The 17,869-nt window shown below is 38.9% G+C and overlaps 1 protein-coding gene across 3 annotated transcripts in view; it reads right to left on the minus strand.

Moving 5' to 3' along the window:
* Positions 1-8,329, minus strand: part of LOC121299473 (terminal uridylyltransferase 7-like) — a 51,755-nt gene extending 43,426 nt beyond the window's left edge. The window contains exons 1-4 of one of the 3 annotated variants that reach the window (XM_041227187.1): positions 8,255-8,329; positions 6,977-7,422; positions 6,114-6,274; positions 4,968-5,084 (exon numbers count right to left, since the gene is read on the minus strand). In XM_041227187.1, the coding sequence (XP_041083121.1) occupies positions 4,968-5,084; positions 6,114-6,274; positions 6,977-7,403 (705 nt within the window). In that variant the 5' untranslated portion in view covers positions 7,404-7,422; positions 8,255-8,329. The remainder of the gene's footprint in view (positions 1-4,967; positions 5,085-6,113; positions 6,275-6,976; positions 7,423-8,254) is intronic. The other 2 variants (XM_041227196.1, XM_041227205.1) reach the window with 2 other exon arrangements.
* Positions 8,330-17,869: the final 9,540 nt, after the last annotated feature.

Consider the following 17,869-nt stretch of genomic DNA (forward strand, 5'->3'; position numbering starts at 1 on the left):
TTACAAATAATGTATGCACAGTTTTTCAAATGAACTTTTTTTTATTTAAAGCTGTAGTGGTTAAACTGACTGTTATAGGAGGAGATTAAATGTAAGCAACAATTTAAAAGAAATGTACAACATGAAATTTACTGGTTGCATAAGTATTCAGCCTCTTAAGTCAGTTCTTGGTAGAAAAACCTTTTGCAGTAATTACTGCTATGAATCTTTTTGAATAGGTCTCTACTAGCTTTGCACAGTAGGATGGTGGCATTTTTACACATTCTTCATGGGAAATTTGTTCCAGTTCTGATAAGTTTGTTGGGGATTGTCAACGGACTGCAATCTTCAAGTCTTGCCATAAATTTTCGATTGGATTCAAGTCCGGACTTTGACTGGGCCACTCAGCAACATTAATTCTCTTCTTGTTCAACCACTCCAGTGTGGCTTTGTGCTTCAGGTCACTGTCCTGCTGAAATGTGAATTTCCTCCCCAGTTTCAGAGAATGGCTGACTCAAACAAGTTTTACTCAAGGATTCGCCTGTACTTTGCACCATCCATTCTCCCCTCTATCCTGACACGCTTCCCAGTCCCTGCAGAAGAGAAGCATCCCCATAACATGATGCTGCCGCCACCACCACTACTATGCTTGACAGTTGGGATGGTGTTGACTGGGTGATGTGCAGTGTTGGGCTTGCGCCAGATGTAATGCTTGGAATTTAGTCCAAAAAGTTCAATTTTTGTCTCGTCTTACCAGAAAACCTCGTTCCACAAGGATGCAGTATCATCTACAAGCCTTTTCACAAACTCCATACATGTTTTAAGATGAGGCTTTTTGAGTAATGGCGTCTTTCTTGCCACCCATCCACATAGGCCAGCTTTGTGCATGGACCGGCTTATTGTTGATGTGTGAACACTGACTCCCATCTCAGACACAGAACTTTGCAGATCTCTCAAGATCATTGTTGGCATCAGAGTGACATCCCAAACCAGTTTCCTGCTTGCCCGGATGCTCAGTTTGGGAGGGCAACCTGATCTGGGTAGTATCTGCATGGTTTGATGCATCCACTTCTTAATGATGGACTTCACTGTGCTGAGAGGGATAATCAGCACCTTTGAATTTTCTTTGTACCTTCTCCTGCTCTGTGCCTCTCTACTGATTTATCCCTAACTTGTTTCGAAAGATCCTTGCTCTTCATGGTTGCTTTGTTGGATCACTAAATGAGTTGCAGCTTGAAAGTCTTTATATACCTGAGGTAAATTATCTACAAGTTAAACCACTTTGAGTACAAACAGGCTGAAACCATTTCACTAATTTTGTGACCTTTCAAACAAATCATTTGCACCTGAACTGATTTAGTGCTGCTGTAGGAACGGGGTTGAATACTTAGGCAACTGAGATTAATCTGTTTTCTCTGCAAATCTTACTTATTTATATTCTATATGCATTTATTTACTTTATCAACGTGAAGTAGTTTGTGTAGATTCTACATGTAAAGTCTAGTTTGAAAGCGTCGTGGAGTACACTCAGGTGCCAACAAAATGTAAAAACTTTGCAGGGGGGTGAATACTTCTGCAAACTACTGTGTGGTGTGTGTGTGTATATATATATATATATATATATATATATATATATATATATATATATATATATATATATACACACACACACACACACACACAGAGTAATTTAATCTCCACTTAAAATATTATGGGGGTAATTTTCAAAGGAGATCCGCTGGAGGATAGTGCTATACAACATTATTCCAGCTGTTTTTTCTGCACCTCTTTTTCCCCACCGATGGAGCATTTTCTAAAGCTGCAGAAAATACGACGGGAACCTATCCACTAGTTTGGTTCATTAGTTATTCAGACGCTTTAATATAAACTTCCTCCACTTCAGAATGGTCAATATGTATATCCGTCAGTATAAAAAGAGTGACAGGACTTCAGATCATATTCCAAACCCCAATAAAGTCTGTGTGGACAACACAGTTGACAGCATACTTCACACGTCATATCACTGCTTCAGTAAACTATCTGTAGAACCTTCTGACATAACCAACACATATTTAGCAACGGCCATCTAGTTATAACTTGTACTTGGCTTGATTCATGCGCCCTTCACAAAGACAAATCTGCCCGATTCCAGCCTTGCTGAAGCACCCCCAGATGAGTCCAATTTTCAGCTTTGCTCAACACCTGGTCGTCTAATGGTTAGACGGAGACCTGGACAGGCATACAAGCCACAGTGTCTCGCACCCACTGTGAAATGTGGTGGAGGATCGGCGATGATCTGGGGGTGCTTCAGCAAGGCTGGAATCGGGCAGCTTTGGCATGAATCAAGCCAAATACAAGGTTGTCCTGGAAGAAAACTTGCTTCCTTCTGCTCTGAAAATGTTCCCCAACTCTGAGGATTGGTTTTTCCAGCAGGACAATGCTCCATGCCACACATTATATATATATATGTGTGTGTGTGTGTGTGTGTGTGTGTGTGTGTGTGTGTGTGTATATATATATATATATATATATATATATATATATATATATATATATATATATATATAAAATGACATGCTGCATTCAGCGATTGTTTTTTTCATATTTGTTCTCTGTTAACAGAAACCATTTGACAATGTGTGAATACTATAAATCACACATTAAATGTCACTCACATGCACAATGTGATCTTTTGTTGTATTAAAATCATTGTACATAGCACCTCTTAACGTCACCACTGCCACCGTGCACTGGAGCAGGGTATTACACCAAAGCATGGGGAGGTACCTATAGAGGCAGTACTGCTTCAATACAATATGTTCTGAATACCTAGTGTACAACACATTCTAAGAGAAGTGTTATGGTATAACAAGTATAAAACATATAATATACACAAACGCTAATCAGATTGGCTGATTTTACCTGAATTGAAGTCAAAGTAGATGCTATAGTCACAGGTGAAAGCAACTTTCATTTCTTACCGGTGTAGTGTTATTTTCAGGTACGCATTAAAAAGTGGTACTCAGCGCACTGCGCGTGCTCACACAACTTCCTTTAAGAAAGCAGGGAAGCACCTATTCAAATCTGGTAAATTATACGGTTTCTGGTCTTTTACATCTTCGTTATTTGAATTTGTCATATTTTTTATTAGACACATGACTCTACCAATGCAGAATATGCCGAGTTAAACAGATTCCTGCATCAAACCAGTATTACAAAGATGCAATAAAAATATAAATAAACAAATAAAATAAAACAAACTTTGGTGGTAAAATATTGGATTAAGGTATTAAATGAAAAGTACAGACATTTTCAACACAAACTGCAGTACGGACGTGATATTCACGGAGTAGTTAAGTAAAATTTTATTTTGGATATAAATAACTTATTTAATGAAAGTAAATTAAGATTATTTTTTTGTTGTGTAATTATTGACACCATATGATGTGCAAAACCTGCATTTTGATGATCTGTAACTCCAACAACAAAGAAACAGAACACCAACTGCATATTTTAAAAGCATATTTCATTTTCAGAAAAAATAACTGAAAATGTAAACTTGTTTCTTAATTACCATTGTTTCTTAAATACCTTTTTTTCATGACATGCAGTTTGTCAAGACTTTTAAATACTTAAGTAATGCACTTATGTTTTTTGTGTGTAAAACATACCAAATATTAAACACTAACATCAATAAAACAGCTTTTCATAATAAAGATAAACTTGAACAATGTTACATTGGTACAAAGTATTGGAGTCAACCAAGTCTGGCACGTTGTCTCTCCAAACTTTCCTTTTCAGATCTCCCATTCGTCATCATGCCATCAGCCGACAAGGGCTCAGCAGATCACAGCATGCCTTTCTTCTTAAAGGAGTATAGCCTCTATACATTACATTACTCACCCAATATCTCATAACAAAAGGATTTTTTAAATTTTTTTGGTACAATACCCAAAAATTATCGGAATATTTTTAAATAAAAGTAGCTGGTACAAATACCATTTTAGACGGTGACTTGACGACTTATTTTGAAAACCCTTCCACTCGAAGACAGTGCTCGTGAAGGCATTGCTGAGCCAGGGGCATTGGAAGAGGCTGGAGTCACAGGCAGGACGCCGGGACTTGTGCAAATCAGTTTAGGGGATTTTATCCCAAACCAGTATTGTGACGGTTAGTATGTGTAGTAGGTGCCTGGAGAAGGACGTCTCTTTTAATCAAGTTGGCGTTCACCTTGTGTGGCAAACTTTTATTTTTAGCTTTTGTTTTCTTTATTAAATCCAGCGCTAGGATTACCATTGTTGGTACCCTAGCGTCAACTGCCTGTGCGGCATGTCAACAACCACTACTCTGTGTCCGACTCCTTATTCAGCGACAACCCACGCAGGCAGAACCAGCTGAAGATCAGCAGCCACTGAGGCGCTGCTGAGGGAGCAACTGGAGGTGTAGGCGAGACATACAGAGAGGCAGGATCTGCCGTCCCTGGGCATAGTAGGAGTAGCTGCCACCTAGACAGACAGAGGAGGAACTGCGTCCTAGAGCTGGAGGAGGACTAAAGGAGGAGTCCTTGACCTGTGCTCCCAGACACCCGACCTAAGTGTCGGGACCTCCCTTTGCAGGGTCTGGGTTCCAGGTCGCAACATCACCAGGCACGTTTGTTCGGCCAGACTTATGTTACATTCCCCCTGGTGAACCAGACATTACTGTACTGTCGCCTCTACCTAGCGCCAGACACCTGTGTTGTTATTAAATATGTGTGCCTGTGCAGCATGTCAACAACCACTGCTGTGTGTGACTTCTTATTTAGTGACGACCCACGCAGGTAACATCTCCCCGTTACAGGAATATAATTTATTATGCAGTTACAAACATTCTAATGGAATACACTAGGAATTATATCAGAGTGCAGGGAATCTTTCCATTGAAGTCTATATATGTATGTATGTATGTATGTATGTATGTGTATATATAGTTTAAATTTATTTTATTACCTTAACTTTCTTCTTGTGCCATTTTTCTTTAATATGCTTATGGGCAGATGATATAGACTCAATCAAAACATCACAAAGCTTGCAAGAATACTTGGCGTTTGGGCAATTCCGAGGATGCTAAAAACAATTTTAAGAAGTGTGTTACAAGAAATAAAGTGTGAAAGAAAAGTATAAGCATTGTAAACATTACTGGTAGTTTTGTTTCTGACTAATATATATAAAAATATTTAGTCAGTCCATCATTTTTATACTTTTTTTTTCGAAAATAAATGTGTTATAATAGTGATAAGTTTCTTTTGATTGATGCTTGATATATATATATATATATATATATATATATATATATATATATATATATATATATATATATATAAATTTGAGCATCAAAAGAAACTTATCACTATTATAACACATTTATTTTTGAAAAAAGTATAAAAATGATGGACTGACTAAATATTTTTGGTTTCCTTTTAAATCACTCGATCATCACTTCATCCTTGACCATGACACGCTTGATTGACTGACTGAAGCATATTCACTTAATCACCTCATTAGTGACATTTGACAGTTGATTGGACACTTGATATGAAGTGCTTTCAGCTGTTGAATTACAAGCTTGAATAAAAGCAATACAGAAAATCACAGAAAAAAAAAAAACATGCCACATCTGCCAAGAGATCATCGCCTTCGTGCAATCAGTAGTACATTGGAGGCTAGACTATGGCAGCGTACTGTGGCTCGCCGTCTTGTGTGCTCACAGCCAGCGATTTCAAACCTGGCAAGACGGTATAACCAGATATACACACTCTATCAATGACAGGCCATGAACTAGGAGACCAGTCACAACACCTGCCCAAGATCGACAGATCATTTTGCAGCATCTTCGTGATGTCAGTTGTTAATCAGGATCATAAAAAGTCACTGCACCTGCTCTAAAACAGAGTTTGTATTTTTTTTCGATCACATCTGGTGAATTTTATCAAAACGTAAGTGATCAGTTTCTTTTGATGCTCATATATAAGTGATACTTTTCTTTTGATGCTCAAATATAAGTGATAAGTTTCTTTTGATGCTCAGTATATATACAGTTTTTTTAACATGGGTTGGTTCAGGCAAAAAACGTACATGACAGAAATAGACAATTACCCTTTTAAGTCTGAAAATGTCATCTCTGCATAATCTTGCTTCTGCTTGATGCAAACCAAGCAACTCCTTCTCCGATAAGACAGATTCATCAATCAGAGGGGCATCCCGATCTTCTCTGTCCAGGTGGTTCCTTCTCCTTTGCTTTGACTTCCTTTTATTTCCTAAAATGAGGACTTCACTTCATTTAAATGGCATCAGCCAGATCATACATTACTGTTAACACTGGGGGCAGCAAATAACAAAATAAAATGCATTTATGACAGCAAAACCAACAGCAAAAAAAAAATGTCCTTTTAATTTCCACGTAAACTTAGTATGGTATATGGTTAAATAAAAACAACTGTTGTGCAAAGCTGTCTGATGCTATTGCAGTGGTCTGGTCACATCTGTTCAACAAGGAACAGTGGGCTGCATTGAGCAAGCATCAGCATGATGCAAAAGCAAAGCATTTCATGGAAATTAAAAGGCCTGGTACTGAATAAAAATGTATATATTGTAGGCTACCTCAGTGGTGTTATTTTGACCAAATAAGACTCTCATCTTGTGTTTCCATAAGTTCTTGGGTTAAGTTATGCTGCCCTTCCCCCAAAGCAGATTTAACAATGCCGACCAAAGTATGTTTGAAATCTGTAAGTTGTGCTCAAAACTCATGAAATAGACTTTACAAAAACATTCAAGACTTTGAAAAACTTTTTTTTTTTTTTTTGACAATACTGAAAGTATAAGCATTTTTGCAAATTTCCTAGTCTATTCCTTTTTTTTTTAAACAATGTTTTGCCACTAACACCTACCACTCTTTTGTTCTGTCTTTGTAGGAAACTACATTTTTTACACAACACACATTCTCACTCCTAACATGTTACCTTTACTGCCATCATCGGCACGCCTGCTCAGGTCTTCAGAAGACCCTTGCATGGAGTCCTTCCTCTCCCGGGTGAACTCATGACTGTTAGATCTCTCTCTCCAGTTTTCTTCTCTTGTGTGATGGTCATCTTGTGCAGGGAACTTTCTAAAACCATTGTCATGCTGCCTCCCTCCTGGGCTATGCCCCCTCTTTTTAAAACCAACTGAGCTATTGCTCAGGATACCATGACCATCTTTCCTGGGACTGCTGCCATAGCGAGCTTGTGGGATCTTCCTATGTGACCCCATTTCCGCTTTATTGCTTAAGCCCCTTCCATAGTCAGGGCAGTCCTGGAGCAGGGGGCTTCTCCAAGACTCGGCCTCCTCAGCTAGGTTTCCTTTCTTTCTGCCTTGTTTTAAAAAGTCAGTCCTACTGGAGTCTTCCATTTCTACTGTTTGTGTATACCTTTACAATTAAAAAAATAAAAATACATTTACACCGAGAGGACATAACAATCCTTCTTCGTGTGCACAGTCTAGGGGTTTACTGTCAAATTTGTCAACAAAACAGACTCGTCCCTTCTAGTTTAATAACTTACAGTATAATTAAAGGCAAATCCCGTTTGGTGTAATGTTAAATACTGTAGCAGAAGTAAAATAAGAGATTCTTGATTAAACAAGCGTGTAACAGAAGCATTTAAACTTTCGCCCAACACACATACTTTATACATTTAAAATAAATAATAGTACACAAATTGAAAAACCAAAATAAAATGTAGTTAAGAACTTGGTAATTCACAGATCTTTCGATAAATATACCATATAGCTTACGCAGTTTTGTTGTACTGCCATTAGTTTAATCAAAAATACATAGAAAAATGCCAATTATTTTACAACAAGAAAAATCAATATAATTGGCACCTTTCATTAAATATACGGTATTGATTCTTAATTAACCACACATACGTAATAACAATGTTTTATTATAAGGCTAACCCTCACTTAAAAGGCCCGTTCTTCAAACTACTATTTATTTATTTATTTATTTATTTTAGGGTGGAAAAACAACATTAGTCAATTGAATATGCTTTTTACTTTCGTCACGCCTGTCATACAAAGTATTCTTTGTAACATTTTTTTTTTTTTTTCCCCGAATAAACACCTGTTTTGTTGTTTCTTAAGAAGTTATAGGACGATGGTATGTTTTTAAATATTACTAGTTATAATTATAAATCTGGTAATTTGTACCAAAAGGTTTGAGCACATATCAAGAAAGCATAAATGGTAAAACACCTTACACAATAACAAACCTACGGACTCAGGTCTGCATACTGCTGCCTCTTGTTTCCTCAGACTGAGCTTTCCCAACTGGTGTTTCACTAAAATGTGTCCCTCTGACACATAAAACAGCACATTTTGAGTCCGACTCTTAATACAGGCTATCACCTGTAGTCTACGTCTATTCTGTCGAGAAATTAAGTAAACGCTGCGGAGGAAGTTCTAGTCTGAACTGCAAAAAGACCGTATACTGGGTTTTAACAAAACTGAGCGCCGAGTCACAACACTATTTTGAATTAAATAATAAATAAAGAAACATTATTTATAAATTGGGCCTCTGTTGGTTTACAAATTAACTTAATATAACCCCAAACTGTATAGTACCCCCAGAGGTACCTAAATATCGTAACCAAACTGTATATTGAAAGTATCATAATTTAATATGGATACATTGTACGTTTTTGTGCAGATTGAGAATCTAGATTATCATGTCTAAATAAAAAGGAAATAAAGCAGTTTGTCCTTGCATGATGCCTTTCCGTCCACCTTTCACACTCCACATCACAAACTAAGTAGGTAGAATTTGTTTATTTCGGTGCGTGTGCTTATTTGGTAAAACTTATGAGAACTGCAAAACATACAGGGTAACTGTATTAGATATTAGAGTGTGAAAATGCATGAGGTTAAGGCTCACTTTATGATCTGGATAATCTGGCAATCAAATTCATGTGAGTTGAAAAGGCACAGACTTTTAATTATGTAAAACGTGGTTAACATTGGTAACTTTGGGAATACATAACATAAATATTAACAATACACATAACGATAATAGAGAGTAGACTTCACTCAAGTGGTTGTATATTCATGTTGTGGATAATTACATGTAGAAGACTTATTTTTCTTCTCCACTGGCTAAAGATTACCGCTTAAAATTAAATAGTGCAGCTGTATCCTTACATCTACCCCATTATGTTCCATCTCAATAGCTACTGTACCTGGTATCATATAGACAAACACTCTTCTATATAATTTATAGCACTGAAGTGAATATATAAATAACACATGTATAGTATTGTAATGGTCTAGATGTTTCAAGATGTGTCTTGTTTGGACATTTTTACAGTACTAAATTGATAATTTGAACATACCCATAAAAAAAATAAATAACTCCCCGATACCTGAGAAAAACATGCTGTTGGCACATCACTCCATCTTATTTTGGAATATTAAAAAAAAGCCAATTTTATGCGAAGACAGATACCAGTTTTCTTTTTCCAGATGTTTCAAACAGTGTAATAAGTCTTTTGGCTTAAATTGTATATCTTTCAAATGTTATCACATTGTAGCAGTGTCAAGAAGGATGCAAGACAAGGTTTCAAGGCTAAGTTTTTTTTATTTGTTTTAGCCTTAATAATTGCTTTTACAAAGCTGCTGTCAGCCGCAGCTCACACTCGTCGGCTTTCTCGTTAGCTCTTCCTCTCTCTAGCTCTTTCTCTCTTCACTTTGTTCTCCTTCTCTCTGTCCAACCCGGGATCCAGCTCTCAGCTGCTTTTATAGAGTGCGTAGTGGCCAAACACTTTTTCGACGACGGAGTAGTTACAGGATGGGATGTTCTACCCATTGCTGTTATGGCAACAAGGCAGAGGCAGCACCTCTACCCCATCTGGGGATCAACCTTTGTCTCCGTGGAGGAGAGGCAAGGTTGGCACTGGGGCCAGCGGTCTAGAAGGTCATTGACCCAGTCCTGGCGGTGGGGATGGTGGAGCAGAGAGAGGAGGTGGGGCTCGGATACTCCGTTGGACTGGAGCGGTGAGTAGCGGTCTGGGCTGATACCAGGTAGTCCTCAAACTCCTCAACGAGCTTCATTGCCTGGTCCAGAGTGTTGGGGTTGTGGCACCGTATCCATGCTTGGGTATGCTCGTTTTCTGAGCAGGGTTGAGCCAGTGTACCATGTGGTCACAGAGCTTTTGCACGACCACCCTGGGGCTTGTATCCGGGGACCTCTTGTACTCCCGAAGCCTCGCCCAATGGATCTCCTCTGATGTTCAGACGGCGGAGAATGGCTTGCTTGACAAGATTGTATTGAGCGGCGTCCTCAGCAGCCATAGCCTGGTAGGTTGCCTGTGCTTCCCTGATCAGGCAGGGTCCCAATCGGCTCACCCAGAACTGACGGGGCCATGATGCAGTGGTAGCCAGCCACTCCACCGCCACCAGGTAAGCTTCTGGATCATCCTCCGTTGTCATTTTATGCGACTTCGTCTTCAGGGCCGCCATGATGGGTTCCACTGCTCCTGTGGGCGGTATCAGCAGCCCAACCCTTTTAATCAGCACTATGTACCTCTCTTCTCTCCGTCTATTCTCTGCCTCCCGTCTGCTGTCCAGCTGCTCCAGCAGTGCCGCATAGTCCATCCCTCTTCTGACACCCACGTGTGGACAAGTGGGTAAGTGAGTGCAGATGAAGGCAATGCAGCAGGGTAGAATGAACAGACAGACAATGATTTACAGGTGCAAGGGCAGTTATTGAATGAACAATGTCCAGAGCTTGATGGCAAAGAGCTATAAATAATAATGTTGGAGTGATAAAGCAGCATGTATCACTCAGTATTTATACTCCCCAGGTTTGACCCTCAACCAAAAGTCCAGTCCTGCACACCAACACGTAAAACAAAACAGACACAGTTAACAATGAGTGATATTAGTGCTCATGGTGCAAAGACAGTTCTCTGTAAAGAAACGGGAAGTGCTGGTGTCCAGGTTTGACGTTTGCTGAATAGCGACAACTCTGGACAGACAAACAAACACAACACTTACATTTTTGTATCACAGTAAGTAACACAGGATCCTTGTAGGTTGTATCTAACCATTTACCAAGGAACAGATAACTTACACTACGACCCATTATATACCCTCTCCCATGACCCTTACATTAACGAGTGCATCCGCTCCTCCAATCAACGGATGCCACATTGTTTCCCATCCGGGTTACTGAATTTGGGTACCGTCGCTCCTCCCCTTTTCTAGATGGCCAACTTCCACCTAACCCAAGGAATAAATTGTCATGCCATTTAGTCTAGGGTACAATGTTCCCTTTACACAGCACCTTCACAGTTCAGGAGGGAGATCCAACACCAAGAATCATTCGATCTCTAGCACATGAATACAATAATATTCAGAGCAATCGCACTGCACTGATCAAAGATCACTTTAAAGAAGTTAATATTTACTGGAAGACCGTTTTTTTTTTAATTTTGGTCCACATAACTGCAAGCATTTTTGTCGAGATTTTTTAAAGTGTATTATTGCATTTTATTCACAGGGAAAACAGAGGTCACTCTGGAAAACGTGACTGCTTGGAGAGGAAATCAAACCACTTTCACTTTAATTTCAGTAGAAAAGATGAAGCAACAGACAACATATGTTATACTGTTGAAAAGTCACAGATATTCCAAAAGTCTAGCTGATAATGTAGCTGAGTTGTTTTACATTGCTCTGTAGTATTAACAAAGAGAATAGATTTGTTAGATGTACAGAAACAAGGTGTACAGAAGTTAAATGACAGTGGCCAGTACTATCAATCTTTATTTTATATAGCACCTTTTATAGTGGAATACCATCACAACACACTTTACAAGATGCAATAAATACAAGAAAATCCATAATACTTAATAGAGAAATGCATAACACATGATATACAGGGAAAAGTACATAATACATGATAGTAGCATAATAAATGAAACAGTACACTAAATACAGTGGAAAGTGCAGAATACATGATAGTAACAATAGGTGAAATAGTAGCAGCAGCTAATAACAGATATCAGGCTTAAGAAGCATGGAAAGCAAGAGAGAACAGGTGGGTTTGAGTTGATTTAAAGCGAGCTACGGTTGGAGCATCACGAACCAAGGCTGGGTTCCAGAGAGTCGGAGCCATGAAGCTAAATGAGTGCTGTCCAAGTGTGATGTGCTTTTGCTTGGGGATAACAAGTAAGCTGCTTCCTTTTCCTTTCCAAACTCACAACAAGCACCTACTTTTCTTACCTCCACTTTGGGTTCCCAGCAAGATCACTCAGTAGTTTGTGTCCCACCTCAGCCTGGCCCAGCATTCCTTTTATCTTCCTTCCACATGGCCACAGGTGTCGAGCAGGCCCCCATAGCTGCTCTCTCCTCCTACCCCGCCTTCTCAGCCGGTGCCCCCCCAATTCAGCCCAGCGTTCCGGTTTTTCCATAACCACCTGGTTAGCATTTAAAATCGTGTCCATTGACCCTGTCGGAAGCGCTGTGCGGGATCCTCCTGAACAACCCCCAGATTCACCCCTGTATCTCCGATCTATCAATCGCCTCATCTGACACCCTTTCCTTCCAGCTCAAAAGAAGTCAAACTGGCCAGGAAGGAAAGGGTTCCCTAATCTCCCATAGCCAATACGACCCCCTTCTCCATCTTTCTCAGGGTGCATCACCCTCAGACTTGTTGTTTATTAATGAGACCGGAACAATCATCACCTGCCATTGGTTCCTCTTTCACCTTCACCAGATTCTTTCCAGGTCCAGATTGGCAGCTGAGCAGTTCGGTCATTCCTTCAGAGCAGCTTCTTCAGCTAATCGCCATGGAGTTCCAGACTTCCTTGTCAAACAGTTAGGTCATTGGTCCTCCAGTTCTTACCAATTTTACATCGGAACAAATATTACAGATCTTAAAAATGCTTTTACTAAAATGTACTCTTAAGTGTTAGTAGCCTGCCCGGAGGAAGGGCAATCAAATCAGCCATGGATTCCCAGAGGTTTATTTCCCAAAAAAGGGTTTTGTTTTCCTCTCCTGCGTGCTGACGATCATTTGTTAAAGGTTGGCTAAATGTTCAAGTGGGCTTGTGGCAGGCTGGTGAGTGAATAGAGGCGTAGTGATAGTCTGTAGTTCAAAAAAATAATTATTTTATTATAAATACATAAAAATAAAAGGGCACAAGGGCCAAAACAAAGCAATTTAAACACAAAAAGAAAGACAAAAAGCAAAACTAACAAAAATAACAATTTCCAGGCTGGGCAACGCCTTCACTGAATTTATCAAAATTCAAAAATCACACATCAAAAAACCACCAACCTGCTTCCTCAGCTCCCTCCTCCCAAATGAGAAGCAGAGGCCTCCTTTTATGTCAGGTGGCTGGGCGCTGATTGATCGTTAATTAACCTAATCAACTAATCAACCCCAGCCACCTGAACATAATAAACCCAAGCAGGTAGGGGAAATTAACCCCATCCCTGCCAATTTAAAAAAGGGCAGAGCTTTGCTCTGCCACAGGGCTATATTCAATTCTAATCACGGCATTGAGACCAGCTTGTTCTTTTTTGGGGGTCTCCGCCTCATCCAGTCAGCCAAGCAATGAGTCCTCAAATCAAATGTGGTTTGATGTATATATAACATACTTGTCTATAAATTTGCATACTCCACATTCTCCTCAATAAATATTTGTACTAAAAAATTCTGTGACTGGGATCTGACCCTCCTCCCTAACTTTAGTTATAAACTTAATTTCAGTAGTTTGGGTCAAACACCAATCTTCGCATCACCAGATTGAATCATTCAATCGACACATTAGCTAATTAAGATTGTTAGCACTATAAACACCCTTTTCACTTACCTCTCATTTGTGTTTCAATTTCATCGTAACCCACCACTCCCCATCTCCACCTCTTTTAAAAGTGTAGGTTTTATCTATGGAGGGTCTCCGCCTCGTCCAGTCAGCCAGGCAGCGAGCCCTCAAACCAAGTTAGGTTTGATGCCAAATGAATGTGTATATACAACATAATTCTCTGTAAAACTGCATACTCCACATTCTCCTCAATAAATATTTGTACTAAAACATTTTGTGATTGGTGTTTGTCCCGAACTACTGAAAATTTAATTTATTAATAAAACCCGGTGCACTTTGAAATTTATTGAAAACTTAATGATTTGAAGAACAAAAATTATAGTAGCATTTGAAATAAAAGGGGTAGAGGTTAATAAATTTTCAATCAATCCATTTTTGGGGGTCTCCGCCTCGTCCAGTCAGCCATTTTTTCTTGTAGCACCGCCTAAAAAATTCTCAAGCGCTCCATCATTTCTGACATCACTGTCAAAATCGTGTGCCAAGGGGAACCTAATACTCTCGTTAACATGGACAGGACCGCAACATCTTCAGTTAAACAGCAGAAATACACAATTCCATTAAAGAACAAACTCATGTAAAGGCAGAGACTCTGAATCAAAAGAAAGGAAATTGCACCTGTGAGGCCGTTTATCAGCATGGGAGGGACAGGGGCTCAGTTTGAGACCGGCGCACATACTTTTGTAATTGTTGTCTGCATATTATTTACTGTTTTCCTAATTCTCTCCATACTGATGTGCTTCTTCGTTTACAGAAAGAAAAAAGGCAAGTAGTTGTTTTCATGTTTGTGTTGTCTTTTAAATGATCAAGTAAAATAATGAAGCCTATGTAACAGGTCGGGGGCTGGGTACGAACTGACGACCCCATCATATGGCAAGCGAGCATCTTAACCGCTATGCAAAAGACCTGGGCTTGTCTTATTTTATATCTTTTAACCTCATTGTCAGGGAACAGAATCTGTAACGACAATGCATCACACAACACTGTACATTGCACATACAATCAAGCAAAGAATTAAGTAGATCAGTAGATTGATACTTTTCCCTAAAAAGTTTTCTCCTGATCCCTAAAGGGTCTTTATTACCAGTCATTTGACTGGTGCAAGCAATCCAGACACCTCTCAGGATAACCCGCTCCTTGAGAATGAATATTACAATGATTCATTCATATGGCTGTGTGCTTTAACTTATCATTGGAATATCATGATAGATGGAAGTAATTCCTCTGCATCTTTTGTTTTTGTTCTAGGTTCAAAGGCCATTGCAAGGTATGATTTTCCATTTTCGTTTCAGCTATACCTGTTTCCTAAACAGTTTTTTGAATGCATCGAAATACATAATTATCCTTCTCCACTGTGTCCCCTTTGCCTCATTCTCAGTCTTCAAAATCTTGATTTTATTTGCTAACAAAAACATGTTGCCTAATGATCGATTACATTACTGTTAAGGCTAAATGTGGATTTGAAATGGATCTTTTTATTATCCCTTCTTAATTATAGTTAACAGCAAGTCCAGGCTGCTTCAGAAAAAAAAGGTTTGACCCTGCATTCAGGATTCTCTATGTTATTTATACAGATTTACAAGACCGATAATTTGAAATATTTAATTTCAAGAATGCTAGACATATACTAGATCCACACACTGAACACTGAAATGTGGCAGCAAAAATAATAAGCTAAACTGCCAAGTTTATGCAAACATATAGTAATTTATTTTATACAGAAGTACTGGCCAAAAGTGTATAAAATAAATTACTTTATATTTTTGCATAAACTTGGCTATTCAGCGAATAATTTTTGCTGCCACATTTCATAGTGCTCAGCGTGCGGATCAAGTATATGTCAACAATTTATGAATTACTGGTGATCTACGACCCTGTACTACACTACCCCCGGACACTACTGTTTAAGGTGCGGTAAATTGCTATTTCTTTCTGTTTTTTTTTTTTTTTTTTTAGTAACAGACCCAACTGATACAGTAATGTATTCTGATATTATGCATATGCATATGCACTGAACAAAGTATGCATGATTATTCCAAAACTTTAACCTTTTAAATCAGGAGATACACTATTAAAAAAAAAGAAACTTAATTTATTTGACAAGAACATGACATGGCAAAGAATTCTAGTACTTTGTACATTTACTGTACAGCATTTCAACACGTGGAGTTGATGTTAGACTAGATTAGTGTCATCATGTTAGTCAATGCATGCGCCAGTCATTTAAAGGAGTGGAAACCAATACTTTAGAATAATTGTTCTTATCAGTTTTATTATTACAACCTTTTATTATGCTGAAAGTGAAGGGTATGCACATATTTCTAATATTATGCTATAAATAAACGTAAATACAATAAATCCTAGTATCATCTGATATCAGTCTGTTTGTAATGCAGCTAGATTGTTGGAGTTACTTTACACTGCAGTACATGAGGGAGTTAAATAGTTTGACTGAAATATCTGCATATCATAAACTGAAGTGTAAAATACAAGTAAAGACTCAAAAGACATTCAACAGAAAAGAGGGACTAGTGATAGTATTGGTGGTGGAAAGAAGACATAAGTGTTGTCACTTTAAAGTCTTAAAGCATCACATTTTCAGTTCAGATAAAATACAGGTAAGTAGTCTTTGTAAATGGCTAAACTCAACTATTATTTCTTAGATGAACCATAATTTTAGTAAAAAGCAATAAAACCATTCTTGGTCAGGTGTGGAATGAAGAAAGACATGATGACTAATCAACCAGTACTGGTATTACCAGCCTGTATTTGTCATATTTATTCATGATTAATTTAAAAGCATAAAGGATTTTTTTTTTTTTTTCTTGAGATGTAATAAATTTTTAGGTTCTGCCCAATGTTAAATATCCCGCCAGTGACCAGGCCCTTTAACTCTTTTTACTCAGGCACTGTAAGAGACAGCCCTGATGATACACCATTAAAAGAGTAGAGTCAGACCTTTAAAATCTTTACAAAATAAGAGAATAGCAACATCAAAGGCACAAGGACCTATTTTCTGATAACATATATTTGTTTTTCGTGTTTGTGGATCAGATGGACGAGACAAGAGTTGTTAGAGTTAGGTTTCCCTGGTCGCCACCATGCTGGCCATTCAGGCCACAGTGAATAGTTCCATCTTGTGCCACATGATCAGGGTCCCTGGGCCCAATAATTTGAATGCTTTTTTTTTTCACTTTGTTTAATTTTGCACATTTTCAATTAATCATTTATTATTTTTTTATTTTTTTGCTTGCTTTTGGTCCCTTTTGTATATATGGCCATAATTCCTTTATTATTATCCAGTTTGTTAAAAACAAACAAATTCCACGTTCCCTACATGTTTTCATCCCCCTCCCTTTGCGGAGGACATGGATTGGAGATTGAATTCCCTCTGCCCCGTTCGAGCATTGAGAAGTTATGTGGATAGAATGAGAACGCTGCGTCAGTCTGACCAGCTTGTCGTCTGTCATGGTGAAAGGACCCGAGGTCAAGTCCTCTCGAAGCAGCGACTGTCTCATTGGATTGTGGACACAGTCTCGACTGCGTATACTAATGCCGGCTACCCCCATCTGGGAGGGTGGCCGCGCAGTCTACCAGAGGTATGATTACGTCATGGACCCTCTTTAGAGGTGCCTCGTTGACAGATATTTGTACTGAGGCTAGTTGGTCTACTCCACATACATTCACCAGGTTCTACTGACTTAATGTGGTAGATCCCTCTATCCCTTCTTTAAGCACAAGGGTCCTTGAGGTTGCACGCGCCCACCACAAACATTAGATGGTGGTAGCGAGCCATCCCTCATATGCTGTCCACTCATTCTCCCTCGTGACGGCGTTGGTACTTTCCCAAAAGTATTGTTTGGTAGTCGTCTTCGAACTGAAAGGGAACGTTTGATGCAAAAGAGGATGTCTGCTCCGTGCAGTGACTATTTATTACCTTGGAAGGCGGGAGCGAGGACGTCACTCCACGGTACAGGTTGACATAAAATGCTC

The sequence above is a fragment of the Polyodon spathula genome, chromosome 2 (genome assembly GCF_017654505.1).
Source record: "Polyodon spathula isolate WHYD16114869_AA chromosome 2, ASM1765450v1, whole genome shotgun sequence".
Lineage (NCBI taxonomy): Eukaryota > Metazoa > Chordata > Actinopteri > Acipenseriformes > Polyodontidae > Polyodon > Polyodon spathula.